Source organism: Muntiacus reevesi, chromosome 18 (genome assembly GCF_963930625.1).
Source record: "Muntiacus reevesi chromosome 18, mMunRee1.1, whole genome shotgun sequence".
NCBI lineage: Eukaryota > Metazoa > Chordata > Mammalia > Artiodactyla > Cervidae > Muntiacus > Muntiacus reevesi.
The window spans coordinates 23,849,193-23,876,178 of NC_089266.1; the positions used below are offsets into that span (position 1 = coordinate 23,849,193).

The following is a 26,986-nucleotide window of genomic DNA, read 5'->3' on the forward strand; positions in this document are numbered from 1 at the left end:
TTGCGCCTGCCAAGTCTCACAGCGCTTCATTAAAGGAGGTAAGTGGGGGCAGAGGCCAATTCTGTCCACCAGAGGCGCTCGTTTAGAATGCATATTTCTGCCGTGCGCCGGACACGAGAGGCAGTCCCAGAATCTTTTAGAGAGCTTCAGGTGATTCTGATGCCCGCGTTGGCAGGTTGATGCAATAACCAGGTGAGGATTATGGGGGATTTGAACTGAGACGGTGGAAGTACTTTGAGAGGTGTCACGCAGCCCCAACTCCCGCTATTGTGCCTGCCGCCAATGTCTCACTGACAAAGTCGCCTGGAGGCTCATTTCCCTTTTCAGAAGCGATGAAAGGTAAAAAGTTGAATAAAAGACTGGTGGCTTTCAACTCACCAGGAAACTGCTTGAAATGGCCGAAGAGTGAGACACCCCTACCACACCAGGGCGACGCTGGATTTAGGCGCAAAGTAGATGCTATTTATAGGGCATTTGTCGGCCTCACCCTAAGGACTTTTGATTGGCTTTAGGGCAGATCTATCACTCATCTTCTGGATTAGAGGTGGGTGGAAGGTCAACCACGACCAATACAAAACCACTCCTTAGCTAAGCCCCTCCCCATCTAGCTTCCTGTTGCTGTCCATCAACCACCTGGTAGGTGGGACTTTGCCTCCCTTCAGTTGGCTAGCGAACATGTCGTTCACTCTTCAGTAAGCTTCCGGTTGGTGCTCTCTACCGTCCATCAGTGACATTTCACAGGTCTATTGGCCAAGCCAACGTCGCTCTAGATGCCTCTCTTTGATTGGTTGATAGTGCTGTCGGTCCCCAATGTACCGAGTTCTTATTGGTGAACGCTGCCGTCGCTCGGGCGGTGGCGGGCTCCGGGATTGGCGGGTGCTAGGCGGGCGGTGTCAGGCTCTCGGTGGCGGCGGAGGCGGCGGAGGCCAGGGAGGAAGATGTCGTAATGAGCGGTGGGTCCTGACCGCTGCCGGCGGGGTCTTCCCGGCTCTCAAGAGTCGGGAAGACGGGCAGAGGCCGCAGGGAGAGGGAGCCGGGACTGGGGGTTCCCCCCTGGGGCCGGACCTGGCGCCGGGGCCCGGCTCCGGTAGGGGCGGGGAGGGAGGATTCCCGCCCGGAGGAGGAGCGGGGCTGGCCAGCCAGGCGGAGGCACCCGGAAGGGGGCGTTCGACTCCCCGCCCCCTCGGAGCCCGCTAGGCGGGAGGGAGGCGCTTCCGGGGGCTGGCGAGAGGAGCGGGCACCCAGGGCAAACCTGGCACCTCGTCTGCCTGGTCGCCGACCCACCTGAGTGTTTCCCGGCCCGGGGACGTTGCCTGGGTCTGCTCTGAGGAGGCGGTCGCCTCCCTGTGTACTTGTCCTGTGTTCCGGGACCCTCTTGCATTCTGACTCTAGGTGTCCACCAGCGATTCAGTGTTCTCCCAACTGCAGAGAGGGGCGGGGGAATACTTGAAATTCCGACGGCTCCAACACAAGGGCACTGATGGGCGTGGAAGCCAACTTAGTTTTCTGGGTAGACAGTCAAGAGGTAGTGTCAGGACACGAGGGCGCTCCCTAAGTAGATGACCTCTCGCCTTGAACTGAGGAGTGGGCAGAAACCTTTTAATATTTTCACTTGCATCTTTGAGCTTCCAGCTAGATATCTGCCAGCGCTTAGCAGAATTGTGAGACGTTTAAGAACTTGTGGACAGAGCTCCCAGCCTGTTACCTGACATCCCATGGGAGTGGGGAGGGCGGAACTGCCGAATCCCAAAGGCCGGGAGCAAACCTAATGAAGACAGAAGAAGTAAAACAAAATGGATATTTACTTTCTTCCTCCACCCCACCTCCATTCCCATTGCTAACTTATGTTTCTCAGCCTCCTTCCTACCCATGCTTCTTGGCTTATGTTCCCAGTGGCTTTTAGATGAAAAGGAATTGTGTCTTCTCCTCTGGGCAATTGAGAAACCTGTCCTCAAGGCATTCCTTGGTTTTGATTCCAAGATACTGTCATGTTTAATTGTTTCTTAATTAACTTGATCCAGGGGGACTCAGTCTGGCTTTTCTCAGTGCATATTGTCCCGAAGTTTGTTTCTTCTTCTGAGACTACTTCTTGCTCACTTATTTGTTGCTTTCTTAGAGAAAGGGAGGGAGGAGCTGGTAAATCCGCTTTAAACAGTGAATTGACCCATGGTCACCCATTACACGGGTTTCATTGCAGATAGAAGAGTGATGACTGTTGGGCAGTACACTGGCATGCACTAAACTTGCATGCTGTACCTCAGAAGGCATTAAGTATGATAGTGGAGGACTAAGTGTTGAGTTGGTATTTGGATGAGATTTTTCAGGCTAGAACACTTAGGGTGTTGGCCAGCTCATAGAGAGGCTTTGAAGGGAATGATGGTAGAATCCACACCTTAGGAGTAATTTAGATAAAGAAACGTGTTGTCTGCAATAATGAATATAACTGCAGTGTCTTGTTTTGTTTTAAATTCTTGTGTGCGATGAAGGGGGCGAATCTGTCAGACAACCTATCAATTGGGCTGATGATGTCAGTGTTCCAGTGGCTTCTAACAGGCCTTAATACCTGTTGGAAATGGATTCTCATTGGCTGGGGCGATTGGTAAGTTTTCTAATTCTGGTTCTTCCACTAGGTTGTACAGAGGCTTAACCTCTTTGTTTAAAAGCAGCAACAATGAGAAAAAAAAAAAAAAACTTGTCTGACATAATTATGAACCCCCTGGGCTAGGCTTGTAAAGACATGGTCTCTTTGCCAAGGAGACCCAAGTAGAGTTAGTTCATCATTGGAATGTCACTTCACAGCTCTGCAGGGAGAACTGATGCCAGGAGAAAGAGTTTGGCCTCATTATTTGGCTTCTTATAAACCGATGGGCTCTTTTCTCTCAGATTCTATTAAGTTTGGGCCTCTGCAGGCCTGTCAGAGGAGAGAAGAAGCATTAAGAAGATTCTGGCAAATGTTTGGGTAAAGGAACCTCCTGGTGTAACAGCAGAGAGGACAATTCATTTTGACATCTTTGGCCTTGAAATTGTGTTCTTCTGTTGGTGAAGAGTAGCCTTTTGGAGAAGTTGCACAGTCTTTTGTAGCCTAAACACTTGCTTTCGCTATAGGTATGTGATCATTCACAAGCTTGCTTTACGCAAGGATTGCCCAACCAAGGCCTTTTTGAAAACCTTTAAGTCTGTTGCAGCTAACCAGTAGACCCTAGTGTTGGCTTGGGTTTAGCAATCTTATAGACCTTGCTCACCCCCATTTCTATGATGAAGTGTAACATTCTTCTAAGATGTAACGTTACCTCCTTTGTTCTCTGTCAACACACAAATTGGAAGCTTTATGTACAGAGATTGAAAAATTTAGGAATTATTTTGCAGGAGATAGACAGTGGCCACAGAATGAAAGGTGCAGAGAACTGCTTTAAAGGGTGCATAGAGTATCAGAAAACGTAGAGATGTGAACACTTCTGAGTTTAAATGATTACATTGTCCAATCTGAAAATTCGTGAGCTGCAGACTTACAGCAAAATCTATTTGGAGGCGCTCTAGTATTTTCTTATTAGTGTATTGGGTGTTATATCTGGAGTTTCCCTTTGAGCAGCTTAACTGGATTTGTGAATGTCTTCCCAGCAAGTTCTAAACCAGCTGGGCTGGAAGCCAAGATGGGCTGAGAAGTGGACATCATTATGGAATGCATTTGTTGATGCTTTTTTGTTTTTGATTTGCTTTTGTTTTGAATTCACATGCATCTCCTCGAGTGACTTCCTTCTATTGAAGGAAGGGAAAAGAACTTTTTCTTTATTTCTTTCTACACAGAGTCAACACTTAGATCTTTGTATTTCTGAAACATAGTTCAAAGTCACTTTTTGTTAAGAACTATTTCCTCAGTTATCAGATCTTTCCTTGGCTAGCAGCATTCTCTTGGAGACCTCAGGGTGGGGAGGTCTCACTTTGCTGTCAGTTTGTCAGTTGTCTGTTGAAGCTGGGTGGAAAGATGAATGAAGAAGGTAAAAATTTGGGGCAGTACTAATTCAAAGGCACTATCTGTTTGAGTAGGAAAGAGGTTAGAGATTGCCCTTGTGGAGATGCTCCCACTGGTGGATTTGTTCCAGTTGACAGGATTCTGAAATGGAAAACGGGTTTTTGTATTGTCTCACTCAAGGTGAGAAGAGAGCCCAGAAGCAAGCTGAATCAGCTCTGGCAGCTTGGGGACACGGCCACTTCCATTGCTCATCTAGTTTACACTCTTCCTGGATATTCTGAGGCCCCCACTGGCCTGGGGGGTTGCTTCTCATCAGCTTGACCTTCAAGCTGGCCTGCTCTTGGGAGATGAGTGCTGCTCAGGAGCAGAGGAGTACAAAGAACAAAGTGCTCAGTTTTGCTGCTTCTCAGTTTACCCTCTGTGAGCAACTCCAAGCAACGTTGAGATGTCAGAGCTGTTTGCCACAGGAAGAAGGTGTTTGCAAACCCAACTGAATGTTCCCTTTGCCCGTCTCATTTTCCTGAGCTATAGTTTGTTTCAGCATCAGCACTGCATGCTGTCTCTAGCCAGAAGCCCCACCTCACTGGATGCATCTGTCCCCAAACCATGATTGAAGCTGTTAGGTGGTCTCTTCATCTCAGCCATGCAGTGAAAACGGCTCAGGGAGCAGCAGGCACTGGCCTGCACACTCCCAAATGTCCTCTTTCTAGAGCTTCCTCTGTGGGGTGTTTGTTGTCTCTCCTAGGGGATTCAGTGGAACCACAAAGCCGCCTTTCAGAGGGTGTAAATAGGGAGGAAGAGACGGCAGGCAGGGCTGTGTGATTGGATGTGGAATATTTCTGCCCCCAGCCAGTGTCTAACTGGAAGTCTTCTCAGACTAGCCTCAGAACAGACCAAAACATTTCTCAGCCATCAGAAGAATAAATGGTGAGCCTCTCGTCCCAGGGGAAATGAAGTCACCACTCACTTTAACCAGTTGTGTCCCAGATGAATGTGCAGAGTGATTCACAAATGTGTCAAAACAGAGAAAGCATGTACATAAAGTTTGTACATAATGATATTCTATAGAGGGGAAAAAGTGTGTCTTGCTGTCTTCTTTTCTGTTTTTGGCAGAGTTCTGAGGCCCAGTATTTTTGTACCATTTCCTGGGACTCTTTCTCACCATCCCCTGCTGGCTGTCCCGTGTCCCCACTCACTTCTCTAGGGTCCCTTCCAGTCTGATAGGATGTGAACTAGCCAGTGATAACACGGTCACGTTTTCAGGAGAGAGATGCAGGGTAGAGACAGATAAGAGGTATTCAGACAACAGGGACCTGCATCATCTTAACTCACTTGGGAAAGAATTTCTCCCCAGTACCTGTTCATTGAAAGAGACATTGAGATGCAGCACCTGGTGTGTGGTGATGAGGTGTGTGTCTGAGGTTTCTGTCCAGGAGAAAGACTCGACTGTGCTGGTCTACACACAGACTCTTGTCCCCATGTGAGGTGACCAGCAGGGTTGAGTTCCTTCTGGGATTGGATCGGCTGAGCTGACCTGGTGAGTGGATGCCAGCACCTAGTGCCAGGATATGCAGATCTGCGGGTTTTCTCCTTTGGTTCTAAAATTCTACTCACGCTGTCCTGCTCCACAGCCTCCAGGATTCATTCATTCATCCACTCAACAAATATACATATGAAGCATCTACTGTGTGCCAGTAGGTAAGGAAGGTACATCTGGTAGAAGACATTAAGTTACTAGTAGATATCAGACAATAAGAAGTGCTAAGGGGAAAACTGAATGGAGGACAGGAGAACATTGAGGGGTATGGTTTACATAGGGTTGTCAGAAAAGGGAGTTTGAGAAAACCCTGAAGGAGGGAGGGGAGGGATTGAGCCAGGCTTAATCTGGGGAGTCCATGGGGTCGTCAAGAGTTGGACATGACCTAGCGACTAAACAGCAACAGTCTGGGGAGGGGAGATGGGGATGGGGGTAAGAACTCAAGCAGAGAGAACAGTGAGTACAAAGGGCCTGAAGAGGGGCCCTAGCTGGCATGTACTGGAATAGCAGGGAGGCCAGCATGGCCTAAGCAGTGAGTGGGAGAGTGACCGCTAAGTCAGAGAGGTCACATAGACCCCTTATGTGTCATGGTGTGGACTTTGACTCTTAATTTGACTGGGACATAGGATGTATTAGGGACTCTGAGCAGAGGAGTAACAGGATTGCATTTAAGTTTGATGGATCTCTGGATGCTGGTTGAGAATAAAACCAGCAGGGACAAAGTCAGAAGCCCAGCTAGGAGACTTTCACAGTTATTCAAGCGAGAGATGATGGGGACCTGAACCTGGGTGATAAAAAGAAGTGGTTGTGAATGCAGTCAGATTCTGTATATGTTTTGAAGATAGAGCTCAAGTGTTTCTTGACAAGTATAGAGTGGGCTTCCCTAGTGACTAAGTAAAGAATCTGCCTGCAATGCAGAGACCCGGGTTCAGTCCCTGGGTCGGGAAGATCCCCTAGAGAAGGGAATGGCTACCCATTCCAGTATTCTTGCCTGGAAAATTCCATGGACAGAGGAGCCTGGCAGGCTCTAGTCCATGGGGACACAAAAGAGTCCAACAGGGCTGAGCAACTAACACAGAGTGGAAAAAAGAAGGATCAAGGATGCCTCCCAAGGTTTAGGGCTGAATAGCTGAAAAGGTGGAGTTCCATTCACTGCCCTGGGGAAGTTTGAAGGAGACACAGAATTAGGGAGATAACAGCAGCCCTCTTTGGGGCTAGAGCAGGTTTGAGTTGCTTACCAGTAGTACATCCAAGTGGAGATAACATTAGGCAGTCAAGATACACAAGTCTGAAGATATGTTTAGGAGTCATCATGACTGTGGTGGTTTAGTCACTAAGTTGTGTCTGACTCTTGCAATCCCATGGACTGTAGCCCATCAGATTCCTCTGTCCATGGGATTTTCCAGGCAAGAATGCTGGAGTGGGTTGCCATATTCTTCTCCAAGGGATCTTTCCAACTCAATGATCGAACCTGTGTCTCCTGCATTCCAGGCAGATTCCTTAGCACTGGGCCACCAGGGAAGCCCAGACTAGGTCTGTATGAACCTATATGTATTATTGGTTTCTAAAGCTACGAGACTAGATGAAATCCCCCCACAAACAGGTGTAGACAGGAAAAAAAAAAAAAAAAAAAAAAACACAGGACCTAAGACTGAGCCCTGGAGCAGACATTTAGAATTTGAGAGACAGACCCAGCAAAGGAGTCTTAGAAGCAGCAGCCAGAGGGGTAAAAGGCCACCCTGCAAGCCAAGTGATGATGGTATTTCAAGAAGGAAGAGGGGCTATCTGTCAGATAACACAAGCCTAGATCTAAGAACCATCCAACTTGGCAATGTGGAGGTCCCTGGTGGTGGGGGTGATTTTTGTGGTGTGGATGGGAGGGGGCAACCTGGCTGGAACAGGTTCAAGAAAGACTGGAAGGAGAGCAATGAGGGACAGCAAGTATGAGTGGTTCTTGCAACGAGTTTTATTCGATAAGGAGAGAAATAATGGATCTTGGCTGATAAAGGGAATCTTCTGATGAAATTGTGGACACACACATGGGCTGAGGCTGAGGTCAAAATTGGAAGAAGACTAGAGGGCTCAATAAGTGGGTGGAGACAGGATCTGCAATCTTTACTTTCCTCTGGCATTAGCCACACCTGGAACTATTCTCTTTTCATGAAAATCAGTGAAATTCCTTCTACTGTTATGGATCTCTTTTATATGATTATTCTAATTGTTGGATTTTTGCTCGAGTATTTTAGAGTCTTTCTTGATCCTTTCTGTCTCAGTCCATTGTCAGCTCCCTTTGAGGTCCAACTTAGTTTCCTAAAACCAGCTATGGTTTAGTCTTTCCCTTACCAGCTCTGAATTCTTCCAGGCTAGGCAACTGGAAAAGACTGGGCTTAGGAACTGTTGTGCTGGCTTCAGGCCCAGCTGAGCTGACCAAAATAGCCAACAGAAGAACTGTTTGCGCAGAGTGAAATTCCTCTAGGGGAAGCAGCATAGCAGACAGCCAAGAAAGCCATAGTTAGGGTGGTAAGACCCCATGACACAGTAAAATCCAAGTACCCCCAAGGCCTGGCTGTGGAGTTTGAGCCAAGTTCTTTCTCAGTTGTGGTGTTTCTTTGCTTCCCTTCTCTCTCATCCCCTGGCTCAAGAGTAGTATTCTCAAGTGAAAGACTAGTGGAACAACCCCCCAGTCTGATGGCCAGGGCTCCAGGGTCCCGTCTGAAGCCTCTTCCTGTTACGTGGTGGTCCCTGAGTCAGCCTATGGAAAGGGCGAGCTGCGCTCCCTGCCCTCTTGTCGGGGGAGAGTTCTGTGAAGGGTGCCATGGTGCGTATACACTGGCACAGAGCAGTGGCACTTGCCCCAGACGTCAGGAGAGTTACAGACGAGCTCTGAAGAAGGACTGGAGTTGGCCAGACAAATGGGAGAGAGTGTGCTTGGCCTCCAAGTGAGAGGATGTGTTGTAGTTCCTGAAATGGAAAAAACTGAAATGTTTGTGGAGAGTTGAAAGGGCAAGAGATAAAGTAGGAAAGTTTGGGGGGGTGGCTGGTTTTGCCCTAAACTATTGAAGGATTTAATCTGAGAGAGTGGTTGAGTGAATTTACATTTTAAAAGATTCTTCCTGATAAGATTGTGGAGGCTGTATTAGAGGTGGCTAGGCCAGAGGCTAGGGAGCCATCTCGCAGGCTTTGGGCTGTATTTCGGGCTGAGCTAAAGGTGGTTAACTCTAGCATAAGGCAGATAGAGAGAGGTTCGTATTTAGGAGGCAGACCCAGGAGGACTTGATGATTGGGTGGTGATGAGGATGGAGCTCCGGTTTTGTTGTGATTGGAAGTACCAGAAGAGGGGCTGGTTTAATCAGAAATATTTATTATTCATTCAGCCTTCAGGCGCTGGTGTTACTGTACTGTGTAATAGGCTTGATGTAGCGGCTCAGCAGTGAAAACAGACCTGAGCCCCCTGACTTCCGTGTGTGAAAGAGAGACATTAAGCCCATGATGATTTAATGCGTGGTTAGTTACCAGAGGAGTTAACCTCATCTCAAGGCTCCTGGAAGGCCTCTCCAAGGAAATAACATGCCTTTTACCTAGTGGGCTCTTGTGGTGGTGGGGGGGGGGGGAACAGCCTGAGACCTGAAGGGTGAGTCGTGTTAGCTAGTGAAGAGAGAAGAAAGAGTTCTGAGCAAGGACAGGGCAGGGATGAGAACAGGGAAGAGATGGAGGCTCTTCAGGAATCTGGAAGGAGGCCCGTGGTGACTGGGGATGAGCAGGCCGGGGAGAGAACTGGCCCAGGTAACAGCTCGGCATTGGCAGTTCTGTGGCCAACCCAGGTGAACAGCCCACAGAGGGCTGGGGGTGCTAGTCCTCCACTCAGAGGGGAGCTGTGTAGGCCATTCATAGACCTGGGACTCAGCAGCCTGGGGAAGGTACGTGAAGCCATGTGAGTGGGCACAGTCACTCCTGGAATGGGTGTTGGGTGGGAAAGATGATAGTGAAGAACATCCGTATCGAAGGAGTGGCAAAAGGAGCCCACAAAGGGAAGAGGTGGCTGGAGAGGTAGAAAATCTGGGGGGATTTCAAGAGGAGGGAATGGTCAAAGGGTCGGGGGTCCTTTGGATTTAACAATGAGGAGGGCCCTGGTGACCTGGCAAGTGCAGTATCAGCAGAGACCTGGGGTGAAAGTCCAAGTGAGCAGGTGAGAAAGGAAGGGGACAGCAGGATGCTGGCAGCTTTTCCACTAAGTTTGGCCAAAGAGTGAGGAAGCTGCAGCTGGAGGGATGGAGGTGGAGATGAACCATCGTATGTTCATCCAGATCTGGGACACTCCCGGTTTTAAATTGGAATTAAGTTGGCTTCCAGTATAGGGAAAAGGAAAATCAAGGGTGGACTGGTCAGGCACTGAACACCCCCCAGCCCCTGCCTGGAAGCCTTGTGTGACAGCCTTGGAAATTTTCCTTGAGGCCTAAAAGAGCTGCAGTTGCTGGTATAGCAAATCACCAGAAAATTTCATGAGCCAGGGAACTGGTGGGAAAGTTTTAGCCAACCCAAATTAATGAAAGTCTGAATGATAGCATTCTGAAGGAAATGCAGCCTTTTCTTCCAAGAATATGCAACAGTGTCACTTACCGATGTTGCTAAAGTAGGTTTCAGTGAACAGCTATAAACTGCTGCACCATAAATTCAAATGGTGCAATTGAAAGTGACAGTGGTATGAAACAGTTCCCTAACGGTGCCTTAAGAGTCCTTTTGCAGGCTTCATACACTAATTAGCCTAGCTTTCAAAGTATGAAGGGAAAGTTAAGCACAATTTATGTCCAGATTACACATTTTATTTTATTTTATTTTATTTTTTTCCTCCTGACCCTCATAGCCTTGAGTTTCTTTTTGAATGTGAGTTTTGCATCCTTGGTGATGCTTGCAAACTTTTCTAGTGTTAACAGGGCCTTACAAGGGGAATTTTTGTCTGATTCTTTCCTTCCAGGAAGAAATTTCTATTGCATTCTGTCTTTCCAGTGTCGCTAATACAATCGGGCCTCACTGCCTTGACTTGAACTGAGTCCTAACGAGGTTTAGAGGACTCAGTCGTGAGGCGGTGCAGAGGAGCCTCTGATTGGGCGGGTTTCCATCACTCTGAGAGTTCAGGGATAGGAAGAAAGCAGCCCAGAGGACCTGGCCAGAGGATTCTTGCCAAGAAGCTCAGAACCGGGTCTTGGGGCAAGCAAGAGTCTGTGGGGTCTTGGAGAAATGTGATGTGGCCTTTATGGGTGAACTGGGGAAATTATTTTTTAGGACAATCAGCACCCTCAAGCGACATATAACATTTGATTTCTCATAAAGTTATTTTAAGGATTTATCAAGATCAACATATACAGTAGACACTCAATAATTGGTAGTTGTTCGAGTCTTTAACTTCGGTTTAACAAGCATTTTTTCTACATTCTACTTCATTTGGGCCTTCCAACTACTCAACCACACTCTGGATCCATATATGGATATTTAAAATCTCCATTCTATTGAGGCAGAAACCGAGGCTCAGAGAGCGAGCACTTGGCTTCGAGGTGGCCGGCAACTGGGGCTCTTCTGGAGAGCTCGGCTACTCCGCCAGCTCGGCAGCCCCAGGCCCCACCCAGATTACACATTTTAAACATAAGGTTCCAAATTAATGAGGTTCTAAAGTAACTTTGACTCTAGTCCTGCAGTTATGCGCCTGTATCACTTCTTAACCACTGTTCATTTCCAAACACCAACTGGAAATGTGTCTTCCCCCTTTCATGGGTAATCCTAGGATGTCATTCTGCAGTGGCAGGGAGATTAGCCTCCATTTTGGTTGCCCAGCTCCACAGCCCAGGGGCTACAAAGCTCTGCGAGACTCTAGGAGAGAAGCCAGTGGTTTGAGATCTAGAGGAACATTTCAGGGGCTGGCCAGGGAGGAAGATGAAACCAGCCAAGATGGTGCAGGGGCAACACCCTCAGTCTGCACTGGCATCAGGACTCTGCTATAACTTCCTAACTGAAAAGCCACTCAGCCCAGCCAAATCTCTAGACACTTTGAGTCCAGGGTGCTAATAACCGCAGAGGGAGAGAGATGGGAAAGGGAGGTGAATAAGCACCGGGCCAGTTTTCATTTTGTTTGCACTCTATCCTTTTCTGGTGTCCTCCTGTTTCATAACAGGGGATGTCAGAGGGAGAGTAATTCACCATTTTTAGCTAAGTGAACCTGAGCCCAGGGGAGCCTTCTGGAAGAGCCCCTGCCTGCCCTTCCCAGCCCTGCCAGCAACTAACTCATCCTCTGTTTTTATCGGCAGTTAGTTTTGAGGATTATAAAAAAATTTAAATTCTCAGATCAGATCATTTCATCCACCTTCCCACCCCACCAGAGGGACACACACCCCGCCTCTGGCTAAATGACTCCAGAGAAGGGAGAACATTTCCTCAGGAGGCAACTGATCCCATCATTTGAAAGTTCTCCCCTCTAGTAAACTGAAATTTCCACCCCACAGTCTTGGTTCTTCTCATGCAGTACACATGTGGAATAAATGTCCTGGTGGATATTGCTGCTCTGGTGTGGTCACCACCACAGCTGCCCTCAAGCTCCACTTGAAAGTCCCTCTTTCAAAACATCCCTCAGGACGGAATCTGACACTCCAGGCGGGGCCCCGTACAGAGCAGACGAGCACTATTATTTTCTTCTATGACTGAACTTTTGGAAATGCAGTCCAAGATTGCAGTAGCTTTTTTGGCAACCACATCTAGGTTCTATTGCTTCCCATTTAACTTTGAGTCAAAACCACTGGGACTTTTTCACATGAGAAACACGATTAAGCTCTGTCTTCCTGTTCTATATGCATGTGATTTTTTTTTTTTCTTCTTAACTCAAATGCAGTGTTTACTCAGCTTCAAAGTTTAAACCACCATTTATTGATTACCCACTCTAGGCTCAATATTGTTCATTACTGATGCCTCCTAGAATCGTGTCAGGATGACATTACCTCTGTTTTACAGGTGGTGCACTGAGGCTAGGAGAGGAATGCCCCAGCTGTCCCACAGTATGAATGCTTATTTTGGTCTGGAGCCTCATGCTCTTAAGCACTGCACATACCGGGTTTTTTAAGTTCTCTTTGAACCCTAGTACAGACACCCATTGTGTTTACAATCCTCAGTTTTGTGACATTCATAAAGTTAAAATGCCTTCTAGGTCTTTGCATGGTTTCCCTAACTTGGGTGGTGGATCGACTGCTTTGAAGCCATGTTTCCAGCCTGTAGGGCACAAAACCAATTTAGTGAGTCACAACTGGCATTAAAAAAAATGAAATAGGGTAGAAAAATATCAAAGCGGATCACATGTAGCAAGGGCAAATTTTATTTCAGGAAATTCTTCTTGCATGAGCACAGGACAGGGAAGTATGTGGGGGTGTATGTGCATATACTGGCTCTTGATGTAAATTGTTTTTTATGATTGTGGTTCATAGTCTAAATAGTTTGAACACTGCTCTAAAGGGAAGATGTTTTTTCAGTCAACTTAGGTTGTTTTCACTGTAAGGCTGCAACTTAATTATGTATACACCTCAATCTGTTTATCAGTTCATAGATGTACTTCCTATAAAATTAATTAACTAAAGAAAAGCCAATATAATCAACAGCATCATTTGGCAGGGGGGAAAGTTGACTGAACCTAAATCGCTGCTGTCAGTATACCTTCAGCACAGATTTGACACTCTGGCTCCTTGAGTCCTGCACACCCACCCTGCAGCATCTATTGTCCAGCAGCGTGGTCCTCCCAGGCTTCTGAAGAGCCATCATCCCTCACTTTGCACAAATGTGCCATGAATTAAATGTGCAGAATTAAGTTGTCTTAAGCCCATGTAGTCAGAGTGGTGCCACTTGGTACCAGTACAGTTGTACACACTCACAGAGGCCCAGAAACGTGCAAATCTTGGTGAAGCAGCAGTTACTCAGTCATCTGTAGTTACATGTTCTTTTTTGGCTGCTTCACGAGTCATTGCGTGATCCTAGTCCTGACTAGGGGTCAGACTCATGCCCTCTGCAGTGGCACTGCGAAATCTTAACCACTTTACCATCAAGGAAGTCCCAGTGTATGTTCATCTTTAAAAGATGATCATCGCAGTGAAAACACAAGAGTAAAACATTCTGCTAGAGAAAGCATGCGCCTCGGAGGGGAACCCTGCCGACCCGGTTGGGAGACCCACCTCTAGCAGGAGCCCCTGGTTGACCTCACAGCAGCACCCTGCTCAGGACAGACTGGATCTCAGCACTTAGGTGGAGGCATGTTCAGCTTAGCCCCCAGACTAGACTATCATCCTGCCTGTGGTTCTTTTCCTCCTTGTTCGTAAGAATACTATGACCATTTCAGTCAAATGCCCTGTTGATACACAGTGAGCTTTTGTATACTGTTCTCTCAGTGTAGCCATCCAAAGCCTCATAAAAAAGAAACAGGTTCGTTCAGCATGACTTGGTTTTAGCAACTCCATGCTTATTCCTTGAGATCACTGTCTTCCTTACCTGAGTAATTGTAGCGCTGTTCAGCTATTTGTTTCAGGGTTTTGCTGAGGATCAGTGTCTGTGATATTTCAGGATCCACCTGTGCGATCTGCCCAGAGCTGCCCTCTTGCCCCTCACACAGTTTGCTGCAAAGTCTCTGCCTACTGTGGAGTGCGGCTCACGTGGCCTCAGGGCCTGGAAACCGGTTAAGGCATTGACGAGCCTGCTTACTAACGCGTACTGGGCTGCAGTTCCCACTTTACCTTTTCTTGACCTTTTTCCATTTAAGAATCATTCTCCCAAAGAGAAGCCAGAGACCAGCCAAACTATGAGTGGTTCCAGGGGCTCAATGCCTGAGCTGTTCTGCCTCTTCCCATCTCTGAGTGATACCCTTCTTGTTTCTGTACTTCCTGAAACCTGCTTTCCAAAGGTCTGAGGTATATACAAGTCTGACTCTGCATGGTGCTCTTTTCCTTGTGATCTATAAACTATAAGATGGCTTTGAGTCTCAGATTCCCCTGATTTCCATTTTACTTGTCTTCAGTTTCTCTTAGATCAGACCTAAGTTCAGAGTAGAGATTCCTTCATTACTTCCTCAACGTTCTTTATTTTCCTTTACTTAAAACGAAAGTAGAGTAGAGTATATTCATTGTGGGGAAAATGAGAAAATACATAAAAATGGGAAAAATTATTTAAGTGAAGCAAAAATCTACCACCAGGAGATAATGGCTTTTAACATTGTAGCCTTTTTTTTTAATAGTTTTTTTTCCTGCTACATTCATGTATAGAATTACATACACATTTAAGAAAAAGTAGGATTTATGATATTTCATTCTCATTACATTCAGTTATTAACTCTCCTAGTCTCGGTGATACTATGGGCCATGCCTATCATCCTGTGTAAAACCATAAATTCATTTAAAATAATTACTCATGTGCGCGCACGCGCAGGCTCTCTCTCTCTGCCTCTCTCTCTCTCTCTCTCTCTCTCTCTGTGTATATATATAGCTTGATACCTAGGCCATTGTGTTCATGTGGTAAAGGCTGAGCATAAAGCGATCTAGACTTTTACATGGAGTGGGTGTGTCCTCCTTGTCAGAGATCCCAGCTCAGCTATGCTCCTCTCCCAAACTGGCTTGGCATCTGGTTACAGCAGGAGTGAGCAGAAGCCCTTGTCAGAGCTACAGGAATAGCTGGGAACGGGGACGCCCATGCCGACCGTGTAGGGGCTCCATTAGGTGGCACACCACTTAGTTACTGAAGCCCGTGTTTTCATGGTCTCGGTACCTTTACGTTATTCTAGACTTTTTGATGGTTGGAAGACAGCCCAGTGGAGGCCTGACCAGCTGTCCTCACAGCCTGGATGGCTAAGTCTGAGAAAGAGAGAAGGTCTCTGTAGGGTTGCTAACCTTGAGTAGGGTAGTGTGGGGAAAGGTCATCAACCTCTCACGGGGAGGCAACGGCCAGTAGAGGCAAAAAGAAAATCTGAGGCCAGGGGACATGGGTTCTTTTCAAGCATCATGGGTATTACTCCATCGCTTTTCTTCCAACAGATCCACAGACCAGCATGGCTGCCACTGCCGCTGTCAGTCCCAGTGACTACCTGCAGCCTGCCGCCTCTACCACCCAGGCGAGTGGGCAGTGGGCTCTGGGGGTTGGGGGCTGCATCAGCCCGGAAGGACTTGCTGAAGCTGACATGAAACCACAACTGAAGCTCTGTGCTGGCTCACTGTAACTCCCCAAGGCTATGAGACCAGGGAGGGTTCAGGTTTTCACTTTTTCTGACATAAGAAACCAAGGCAGCTCATCTAAGGTGCAACCATTGAGTCAGGGGAGAAAGCAGGATGCAACTCAAGGTCCTTCCACCAGACCCCACTGACCACACAAGGAAGACAGAGACTGTCCCTGCACCCCAGTGGCTCTTTCCTTGTAGCTTCGAAAGAGCAGCCCTCCTCCATTGAAAATGTCATGTCCCAAGCACTGGAAAACCCTTTTGCAAAGGGTTTATTCCTCCTGCCCCCCTCCGTTTGTCTTTCCCTCCTTCCCTTCCTCAGTTCTTCCTCACTTGATGACTCAAGGATCCTTTACCGCTGGGGTGGGGTTGAGGCTAACGGAGCTCCGTCTACAAGCTGAGGGTGATTCCAGGTCCCATTAGACACCATTAGGCCCAGGGAGTAAGAGGTCAGCTCATGTTGCTAGTTCACCCTGCCAAGGGGTACTTCTGGGGAGTTCCTGAGAAGGATACTTCCTACCTTTTTTCCACTAGTTCCTCAGTGAAGAAACCACTAGGGATGGGGAGATGGGGACAACTGCAGGGGAAGGATACGGGCACCCCACTTGTCAGGTGGGGAGGAGCCTGCCAGGAGGAGAGGATCCTAAAGGGCGGGGTGGTTGGGCAGCAGGCCTCACATCTCACTCTTGGTCTCCTCCTGGTGTTTTGCAGGACTCCCAGCCATCTCCCTTAGCGCTGCTTGCCGCAACATGTAGCAAAATCGGCCCTCCAGCTGTTGAAGCTGCGGTGACGCCTCCTGCTCCCCCCCAGCCCACTCCACGGAAACTCGTCCCTATCAAACCCGCCCCTCTCCCTCTCAGCCCCGGCAAGAATAGTTTTGGAATCTTGTCCTCCAAGGGAAACATACTTCAGATTCAGGGGTCACAGCTGAGCACGTCCTACCCTGGGGGGCAGCTGGTGTTCGCTATCCAGAACCCTACCGTGGTTAACAAAGGGACCCGATCGAACACCAGTATTCAGTACCAGGCGGTCCCTCAGATCCAGGCCAGCAGTCCTCAGACCATCCAGGTGCAGCCCAGTCTCGCCAACCAGATCCAGATCATCCCTGGCACCAACCAAGCCATCATCACCCCGTCCCCGTCCAGTCACAAGCCTGTCCCCATCAAGCCAGCCCCTGTCCAGAAGTCGAGTACGACCACCACTCCAGCACAGAGCGGGGCCAATGTGGTGAAGCTGACAGGTGGCGGCGGCAATGTTACCCTTACTCTGCCTGTCAACAACCTCGTGAACACCAGCGACCCCGGAGCCACCACTCAGCTCCTCACGGAGAGCCCCCCTGCCCCGCTGTCTAAGACTAACAAGAAAGCCAGGAAGAAGAGTCTTCCTGCTGCCCAGCCCCCTGTGGCCGTGGCTGAGCAGGTGGAGACGGTGCTGATCGAGACCACCGCGGACAACATCATCCAAGCTGGAAACAACCTGCTCATTGTTCAGAGCCCCGGCGGGGGCCAGCCAGCCGTGGTCCAGCAGGTCCAGGTGGTGCCCCCCAAGGCCGAGCAGCAGCAGGTGGTGCAGATTCCACAGCAGGCCCTGCGGGTGGTGCAGGCAGCGTCCGCCACACTCCCCACCGTCCCCCAGAAGCCCTCCCAGAACTTCCAGATCCAGGCTGCTGAGCCGTCACCTACTCAGGTACCACGCTCACCTTTCCGCAGCGCTCCCCTCTCCTCGGCTCGAAACGGCTGATGCTCCGTTCCACTTGGCTCACCTGCCTAGGTGATGCTGATGCATCTTCCCATCTGACCTCAGAGTTGGGAGTCAGGATCGTTTGGGATGGGCAGTAAGGGCCCATTTCTACCAGATCGTAGGGCCACATACTGCTTATCTTTAGAAATCAGGTACAACGTGCATATATACCTGTATTTTGAAAACTTCCTTTAGGGGAGTCTTTTGGCAGGGGGATGAGTAGGTGGCAGACAGGTAAAGTTCAGGGACTTCCCCCGGCAATCCAGTGGTTAGGACTCTGCTTCCGTTGCAGGGGAGCACAGGTCTAACGCCTGGTAGGGGAACTGAGAGCCCACATGCCGCAGAAATTTTATTTTTTTTATTCTAGAACTACGTACTCAGAATGATAGTAAGAGTGAAAAAATTCTAGTCAGAACCATAGAATTTGATAAAAAGTAAGAAAACTAATGAGAAAAATGCTAATCGTTGTTAATGACAAAAGTTCAGAAGAGGCACCCCTCCCTAGCTTTATAGCAGGAACATTTAGGATAGGTCCATCTGTGATGCTGACCTAAACAGGAACTTACTCTTGACATTTATTAGGGGGCTGTAATATTCAAATTTATGTGGCTCTGCAGGGCAGCATTTATACTTTGTGTAAATTTAGTAAAAGCCAGATATTAGGCCCATGTTGCAGGTGGAGAACCTGAAACTCAGGGAAATTATTAATATCCAGATCGAATAGAGCAGAAATAACTGGATTCAACCCAAAGAGCCAGGATTCAACTCAGATTTCAGACCCACATTTTTTTTCCCTTATTCCACCCTGGCTCACTGTGTGTTATGTGTGGCAGGGGCTACACTTAAAATTGTATAAGGATTTCTTTTTGAATATAAAAAACCAGCTCCTGCCATGGAGGAATCTATAATCCAGCTGTCTGTAGAGAGAACCAGGGCATCAGGGTGAGTGATGACAGTAGGGAGGTGTGCAGGGGAGAAGCACCCTGGGGAGGAAATCTGAGGCCTGCCCTCAAGTGCCTCCTCCCTTCTGGTATATTGCACACTGCCAAGTGGCTTTCTATGAATCAGTGTAATTTGTTATAGCACGTGTGATCCTCCCTTATCAGACCTACCTTGATGGTGAAGACCTGAGGCAATACTGCTCAGGTGCTGCAGCCTTCAGGTGCCTCCCTCTCTTCCCTAAGGTCCCGGGTCTTGAGACTGATGGAGGCAGGGCTTAAAATCGGGTCTTCCTAAGGAAGTAAGAATACATGTACAGAAAGATTTAGTGCTACAACGTTATGTTTTAATGATGCTACATTTCCTGAGGTACTGTCTGTTATCCAGCTAAAACTCAGCTATTAACTATGGATCTTCTAGGCTAATTTCAATCTTATCACTAAATTCCTAACAGTGGGTCAAAGGATAGGCATGTTTTTTAAAATGTACTGTACTCTCTATGAGAGAGGTTCTCAGTCCTCAGTCCTGAGGTCACATCTGGCCAGTTTTTGTGGTTATTCACCGTAAGACAGAGACCTCAAGACCTGCGTAGCCTAAAATATGTATTATCTTCCCTTTAGAGAAAAAGTGTGTTGGACTCTGCTCTATATTATGAGAAAGAAAATGTTCTAGTAACAGAAATTTCAGATATGCAGAAAATAGCAATGATTTGCAAAAGGGGCAGGCATATACCAGAAAATTGAAGGATGAGATGTATACTTAAATAATACATAACATGAGGTTTGTTTGCTTTTCACTGAGAAATATTGCCCTAAGTAATTCAAGGATCAAAAAGTAATCCCAATCAAAAAAAAAAAAAAAAACCTCCAATCAAAATCATAGCAGAATTTTTTTAAACAAATCATTTGAGTATAAGTTGTCATCTTGCCCCTGTTACTCCCGAATGTTTTATAGAAAGTGTATAATTCTCATACACAAGAAGGACATTCTATGTAACAACAGCACAACCCTCAAGCATAGAAAACTAGCAAGGAAGCACACTGACTTTTAATTCAGAGACTCCATTCAGGTCTCACCACTTGCCCCAGAGAATCCTTTGTGGCAAAAGGATCTCCTAAAGGCTGTTTTCATTTGTTCGATGAGCATTCACAGTGTGTCTTTTGTGAGATCATCATTTAGCTGCCTTCTAATTCTTCAGTTTGGAGATTTGGCATTATATTTTTCTATGCTAAGTAAACTGTTTTGTTTCAAATCAGCAGATAACAAATGTCACCTTCGTACGGGGATGCCATCAGCCCTGTTTGTTGGGCATCAGCAGTGGGCAAATGTAGGTCTGGGCTAGTTGGAGAAGGCTTGAGTGGACAAAGAGGTCCCCGTTTCTTCCTTGGGGCAGAGAGATGGCGTTGCATTGAAAGGTGGCAGGCGCCAGGACTCTCAGGGGGCACTGACTTTTTCTCTCTGGCCCCTTCCAGGTCTATATCCGAACGCCTTCTGGTGAGGTACAGACGGTCCTTGTCCAGGACAGCCCCCCGGCGACAGCTGCGACTGCCTCCACCACCACGTGTAGTAGCCCTGTGTCCCGTGCTGCCCATCTGAGCGGGACCAGCAAAAAGCACTCGGCGGCAATTCTCCGGAAAGAGCGGCCCCTGCCAAAGATTGCTCCTGCGGGGAGCATCATCAGCCTGAACGCAGCACAGCTGGCAGCGGCCGCCCAGGCCATGCAGACCATCAACATCAACGGTGTCCAGGTCCAGGGCGTGCCCGTCACCATCACCAACACTGGCGGTGAGGGGAGTCCCCTGGGCCGGGGTGTGGCCAGCGTGCTTGTGCATCCCACACATAGGCCTGACGTTTGCCTGGTCCCTTCCAGCTTAAAAGCATGTTCCCTTGGTCCTTACAGCAGCTTTGTAAGATAGTTTAAGACACATATTGGCCCTTCCTGACAGCTAAAGACCTTGAATATGATGGAGAGCATAAGATACACTCAGGAAAACTTTCCAACTAACATATGCATACAAAGTAGTTTGGCGCAGACTAAAGACATGTTCAAGGGAGGCTCTGGGTAAAGGTACTTGAAGGAAGGCTTCTTGGAGAAAGTCTTGACTTAAGGTTGATAGAAGAGAAGGGAACCTTTGGCAACAAGACTGGCTTGTATGGCACTCAGTTCGGTGGCAAAATATTTAGTAATATCTTCAGTATGAAAACCACCTTGCAGATAATCAAACACTAGTTACCGTGCAAAAATGGTGCATTGCATTCCTTGGCTGGGTTAAGGGCACTTTTCAGAGTAGTGGAATCTGTCCGAATCTCCTCTCTTCATCCTTAAATGAATTTCGGGTACTTTATGGCTTTGGTTTAGCAGCTGGGAGGAGTCCGCCTGCAGGCACTCTCCTGCTTTGATGGCTTTGTGCAGGTCCCAGGGGACTTGATTTATTCCAGAGCACAAAGCACTGTCTCTCCCTCTATGAATAATAATTCCTGGATGCTTTTCTGGGAGCAGAGTTGGTGTCTCACAAGGACCTAAAGCCGGAGGAGATTCTGGGAAAGCATTTCAAGATAAGACCCAGGTGGGCAGTGTCTGGAAGTGACTTTAGCCTGTGGAGCATAGTGGTTCTGGGCATTGACTCTGAAGTTGACGACCTGGGTTCAGATCCAAGTTCTACAAGTTCTGGCTGTGTGACTCTGAGCCTCAGTTTCTTCATCTGTAAAAGGGGGATGACAGTACCTATTTCATGGGCTTATGAAGCTTAAATGCGTTAAATACATTTAAGATCTCTAAAATGGTATCTGGCACATAGCAGGCTGAAAACTGTTAGCCACTATGACTCTCAACCTCACCCTGTGCAGGAGGGCAGAACAGGGGTCAGGCTCCTTCCTCTGCCCCTTTGGGCTTCCTCACCCTGAACTCTGTCCGCGTCCTCCCCACAGGACAACAGCAGCTGACTGTGCAGAATGTTTCTGGGAACAACCTGACCATCAGTGGGCTGAGCCCCACCCAGATCCAGCTGCAGATGGAACAGGCCCTGGCTGGAGAGGCCCAGCCTGGGGAGAAGCGGCGCCGCATGGCCTGCACATGTCCCAACTGCAAGGATGGGGACAAGAGGTAATTCGAGGCAACTGGCCAGGTGGCCAGCCCAGCCTGTGCCCTGTTCCCCAAGCCCTCCCTGGGACACAGAGAGGGGATGGGGCAGCGGTTCCTGCCACCTGGCCTCCTCCCCTTCCTGTGCTGACCCCACGTCCTCTCTCCACCCTGTCCTGCCCCATCTCTACCTCCCGCTCTCTCTGCTTGTTCCTCTACCCTACCCTCAACCCACCTCCCAGGTCTGGAGAGCAGGGCAAGAAGAAGCACGTGTGCCACATCCCTGACTGCGGCAAGACTTTCCGTAAGACGTCCCTGCTGCGGGCTCACGTGCGCCTGCACACCGGCGAGCGGCCCTTTGTCTGCAACTGGTTCTTCTGTGGCAAGAGGTTCACACGGAGTGACGAGCTCCAGCGGCATGCCCGCACCCACACAGGTCTGCTTCCCTCCCCTGCAGCGCCCTCCAGCCCACCCCCATGTCAGCTTCCCACCAGCGACATGGAGATTCCTGGCCTGGCCACGGTACTGCCAGCCACACTGAGCGCAGGGCACAGACTGTCTTCTCCAGTGCAGGCCTCCTGGGAGGTTCTCGCAAGCCTTTCCTTTTCTACAGTGTTTCCCACAGTGAGGACACTTGCACGACATGGCCTTGATGACTTCTGCCACAGCTGCATAGTTATTTAACAAGCACTGTGCCAAGCACGTTGTTGTTCAGTCTCTAAGTCATGTCCGACTCTTTGCAGCCCCATGGACTGCAGCACGCCAGGCTCCTCTGTCCTCCACTCTCTCCAGGAGTTTGCTCAGATTCATGTCCATTGAGTCGGTGATGCTATCTAACCATCCCATCCTCTATTGCCCTCTTCTCCTTTTGCCTTCTATTTTTCCCAACATCAGGGTCTTTTCCAATGAGTTGGCACTTCACGTCAGGTGGCCAAAATATTGGAGTTTCAGCATCAGTCCTTCCTGTATTCAAGGTTGATTTCCTTTAGGGCTGACTGATTTGATCTCCTTGCAGTCCAAGGGACTCTTAAGAGTCTTCTCCAGCACCACAATTTGAAAGCATCAATTTTTCGGCATTCACCCTTTTTTATAGTCCAACTCTCACATGACTTCTGGAAAAATAATAGCTTTGACTAGATGGACGCTTGCTGGTAAAGTGATGTCTGTGCTTTTTTAATATGCTGTCTAGGTTTCTTTCCAAGCAGCAAGTGTCTTGATTTCATGGCTGCAGTTACCGTTGCAGTGACTTTAGAGCTCAAGAAAATAAAATCTGTCACTGCTTCCACTTTTTCCCCTTCTATTTGCCAAGAAGTGATGGGACCGGATGCCATGATCTTAGTTTTTTTTAATGTTGAGTTTAGGCCAGCTTTTTCACTCTCCTCTTTCACCCTCATCAAGAGGCTCTTTAGTTTCTCTTCACTTTCTGCCATTATAGTGGTATCATCTGCATATCTGATGCTGGTATTTCTCCTAGCAGTCTTGATTCCAGCTTGTGATTCATCCAGCCCAGTATTTCATTTGATGTACTCTGCATGTAAGTTAAATAACTAGGGTGACAATATACAGCCTTGTTGTACTTCTTTCCCAATTTTGAATCCAGTCAGTTGTTCCATGTCTAGTTCTAATTGTTGCTTCTTGACCCACATACAAGTTTCTCAGGAGACAGGTGAGATGGTCTGGTATTATCTTTTTAAGAATTTTCCAGTTTGTTGTGATCCACACAGTCAAAGGAGTGTAGTCAGTGAAGCAGAAGTAGATTTTTTTTTAATTCCCTTGCTTTCTCTATGATCCAGCAAAGGTTGGCAGTTTGATCTCTGATTCCTCTGCCTTTTCTAAACTCAGCTTGTACGTCTAGAAGTTCTTAGTTTACATATTGCTGAAGCCTAGCTTGAAGGATTTTGAGCATAACCTTGCTAGCATGTGAAATAAGCCCAAGTGTACATAGTTTGAACATTCTTTGGCATTGCACTTCTTTGGGATTGGAATGAAAACACTTTTTCCAGTCCTGTGGCCACTGCCTAGTTTTCCAAATTTACTGACGTATTGACTACAGCACTTGAACAGCATTATTTTCTAAGATTTTAAATAACTCCTCAGACCTGGAATTCCATCATTTTCACTAGCTTTGTTTGTAGTCATGCTTCCTGAGGCCCATTTAATTTTAGACTCCAGGATATGTGGCTCTAGGTGAAAGATCAAACCATCGTGGTTATCAGGGTCATTAAGATCTTTTTTGTATAATTCTTCTGTGTATTCTTGCCACCTCTTCTTAATCTTGTCTGCTTCTGTTAGATCCTTACTGTTTCTGTCCTTTATCATGCCCATCCTTGCATGAAACGTTCCCTTGATATCTCCAATTTTCCTAAAGAGATCTCTAGTCTTTTCCATTCCGTTGTTTTCCTCTATTTCTTTGCATTGTTCATTTAAGAAGGCCTTCTTATCTCTCCTTGCTATTTTCTACAACTCTGCATTAATTTGGGTTTACCTTTTCCTTTCTCCCTTGCCTTTTGCTTCTCTTCTTTCCTCAGCTATTTGTAAAGCCTCCTCAGACAACCATTTTGCCTTGTTACATTTCTTTTTCTTGGGGATGGTTTTGGTCACCACCTCCTGTACAGTGTTACAAACCTCCATCCATAGTCCTTTAAGCACTCTGTCTACCAGATCTAACCCCTTGAATCTATTCATCACCTCCGCTGTATAATCACAAGGGATTTGATTTAGGTCATACTTGAATGGCTTAGTGGTTTACCCTACTTTCTTCAATTTAAGCCTGAATTTTGCAATAAGGAGCTCATGATCTGAGCCACAGGCAGCTCCAGGTCTTGTTTTTACTGACTGTATAGAGCTTTTCTATGTTTGTTTACACAGAATATATAATCAATCTGATTTTGGTGTTGACCATCTGGTGATGTCCATGTATAGAGTTGTCTCTCAGGTTGTTGGAAAAGGGTATTTTCCTATGACCAGTGTGTTCTCTTGACAAAACTCTGTTAGCCTTTGCCCTGCTTAATTTTGTACTGGAAGGCCAAATTTGCCTGTAGACCGGGTCGCTCTTGACTTCCTACTTTTATATTCCACCCCTGTACTGAGAAGGAGATCTTTTTTTGGTGTTAGTTCTGGAAGGTGTTGTAGGTCTCTATAGAACTGGTCAGCTTCAGCTTCTTCAGCATCAGTGGTTGGGGCTTGGATTACTGTGATGTTGAATGGTTTACCTTTGAAACAAACCAAGATCATTCTATTGTTTTTGAGGTTGCACCCAAGTACTGCATTTCGGGCTCTTTTGTAGACTATGAGGGCTGCTCTATTTCTTCTAAGGAATTGGTTATCTGAATTAAATTTGCCCATTCCCATCCATTTTAGTTCACTGATTCCTAAGATGTCGATGTTTAGTCTTGCAATCTCGTAGACATTTTATTCATTAACAATTTAATTTCCATACGACTCTGTGGGAATAGTACTATGATTATGCCCATTTTCTGAGGCATGGAGAGGGGGCAGGGTCACATAGCCAATGACTGGCGGAGCTGGTTCAACCCAGGCCCTCTGGCTCCCAACTTTCCTACTGTTATTTAACAAATGGTTTTCCTTAAATCATTTCACTCTTTTTACTCTTTTATGTTCAGTGAAGGATTACTTTTCACATCACAGGCTTGAGACCACAGCTAAGTGTTTTAATGTACCAGCAAATAAATACAAAACTATAAAGTAGAAAAATGTTCATCCATCTACCACCTAAGACTGTGCTGGCTGCCTCCAGTGGTCCACAGCACATGCCTTGAGAACTGCTGTTCTGGCAGATGCTCCCAGTGAGCAGGCCCGTGGCCTGGGCCTGGGACGTGCGGCCAGTGTGAGGGGCAGGTCTCACCCACCCTGGTAGCCTCAGAGTAAATACTCAGAACAGTAGCTCACCCAGCCCGGGTGGGTGGGTGTGATTCGGGCTGTTAGTTCTCAGGCTGGCAGGTCAGAGGGGAGAGGGCTTCTGTGAGGGGGAGAACTTTGAGACGGGGTTCGGCAGAGGGACACATATCCGTGAGTGACAGGCATCTCCTCTTCCCAGGGGACAAACGCTTCGAGTGTGCCCAGTGTCAGAAGCGCTTCATGAGGAGTGACCACCTCACCAAGCATTATAAGACCCACCTGGTCACGAAGAACTTGTAAGGCCAACTGAGGCAGGAGGCCCCACAGACGCAGGCCTGCCCGTGTCCTGCCTGGGCCTCTGGCAGAAAGGAGGCCCAGGCTTCATGGGCCCGCCTCGACCCCCTTCCTGTTGTGCGACTGTCCCCACAGGAAGGGGCTCTGCTGCCCCCACATGCACCTCCTTCTGAAGCCCCCTGGCTCCGCCCTGGCCCTCCCCTCTCACCACAAGCTCCTGGCCTGCCCAAACCATGGACACTGGCCATGCCCAATGAGACGTTCTAAACCAGGACGAGTGGGAACCCTTATTTCCAAAGGAAAAACATGAATTTCACTCCGTCGAGGAGCGAAGTGAGCCCCCTCCCTGCAACACTGCCGGAGTCGCATCGTGCCATGCCCCCACCCTCTCCTCCACCTCCCCGGCCCCCTCGGCCATCGAGGACGCCCTGACGCCCAGGGCCCTGCCCCCAGGGCTCCGCTGGCAGCCAGTCCGCCTCCACTCCACACGCCCCACCCCACCGCACTCCCCTCCAGCACATTCCAACTTTCTATTTAAAAAGTAAAGCTACCCACCCACTCCCTGATTCCCCTCTTTTTCTATGGAGAACGTTGCCTTATACTCTACTTCCGATGATGAACACTGTGTATTGTGTGTGCTTTAAAGAAGTTTATTTAATTGCTCCCTTCTTCCTGTCCTTGTTACTCACCTCCCCATGCCTGCTTTTAGTTTAGGGTTTTTGGGGGGCAATGATGAGCATATGAATTTTTTTTCCCCACTTTAGCGATTCTCTTTTCTAAATGACACAGCATTTCAACTCAAATCTGGATTCAGATAAAACACCTTCCCATCCTGAACCTCATCCCTCTCCTCATCATCTCACCCACCCCGACCAGCCCAAGCCCTACATGTGTACAGTGTATATTGTATAATAGACAATTGTGTCTACTACATGTTTAAAAACATATTGCTTGTTATTTTTGAGGCTTTTAAATTAAAACAAAAATCCAACTTTATTTTTAGTTGTAACTGCTTGAGGTATGTTTTATGAATTAAGTGACAGATTTGTTATCCTTTATTAACGATGTACTTTGTTGGTCAGCGCTGGGCTGACAAAAATTTTTTCTTGCTAATAAATTTAGTTGCCTGAGGCAAAATCTGCAACTTGGCAATGCAGCTTCCTTTGTCTTTTCCCTTGTAGCAGGGAATCCTGAGAAGGGAGCGCTGGTCTCTTCAGAGCAATCCACACTGGGACCAGGGTGGGGCCTTGCCCTTCTGACCTTGGCAAATCCAGGCCACAGCCCAGAAAGGGCCTCAGCCACACGGACCTGGCATTGGCACAGCCCCCAGAGCACCTGGTGGGGCTC

General features: G+C 47.8%; 1 protein-coding gene across 2 annotated transcripts; it reads left to right on the forward strand.

Annotated features, from left to right (window-relative positions):
- Positions 1-26,783, forward strand: SP2 (Sp2 transcription factor). 2 transcript variants are annotated; one of them, XM_065910164.1, is made up of 8 exons: positions 916-953; positions 2,487-2,599; positions 15,551-15,627; positions 16,441-17,415; positions 19,881-20,193; positions 21,337-21,511; positions 21,730-21,923; positions 25,545-26,783. In XM_065910164.1, the coding sequence occupies exons 3-8, from the start codon at positions 15,565-15,567 to the stop codon at positions 25,643-25,645; spliced, it is 1,821 nt and encodes a 606-aa protein (XP_065766236.1). In that variant the 5' UTR covers positions 916-953; positions 2,487-2,599; positions 15,551-15,564; the 3' UTR covers positions 25,646-26,783. The 2 variants fall into 2 exon arrangements, with proteins under 2 accessions (XP_065766235.1, XP_065766236.1); XM_065910163.1 differs by lacking the exon at positions 2,487-2,599 and having other exon boundaries at positions 1-953.
- Positions 26,784-26,986: the final 203 nt, after the last annotated feature.

Coding starts and splice junctions, on each gene's coding strand:
- SP2 (XM_065910163.1), top strand. Junction 15,628..16,440: donor CTGCCGCCTCTACCACCCAG/GCGAGTGGGCAG, acceptor GGTGTTTTGCAG/GACTCCCAGCCATCTCCCTT. Junction 21,512..21,729: donor TGCAAGGATGGGGACAAGAG/GTAATTCGAGGC, acceptor CCCACCTCCCAG/GTCTGGAGAGCAGGGCAAGA.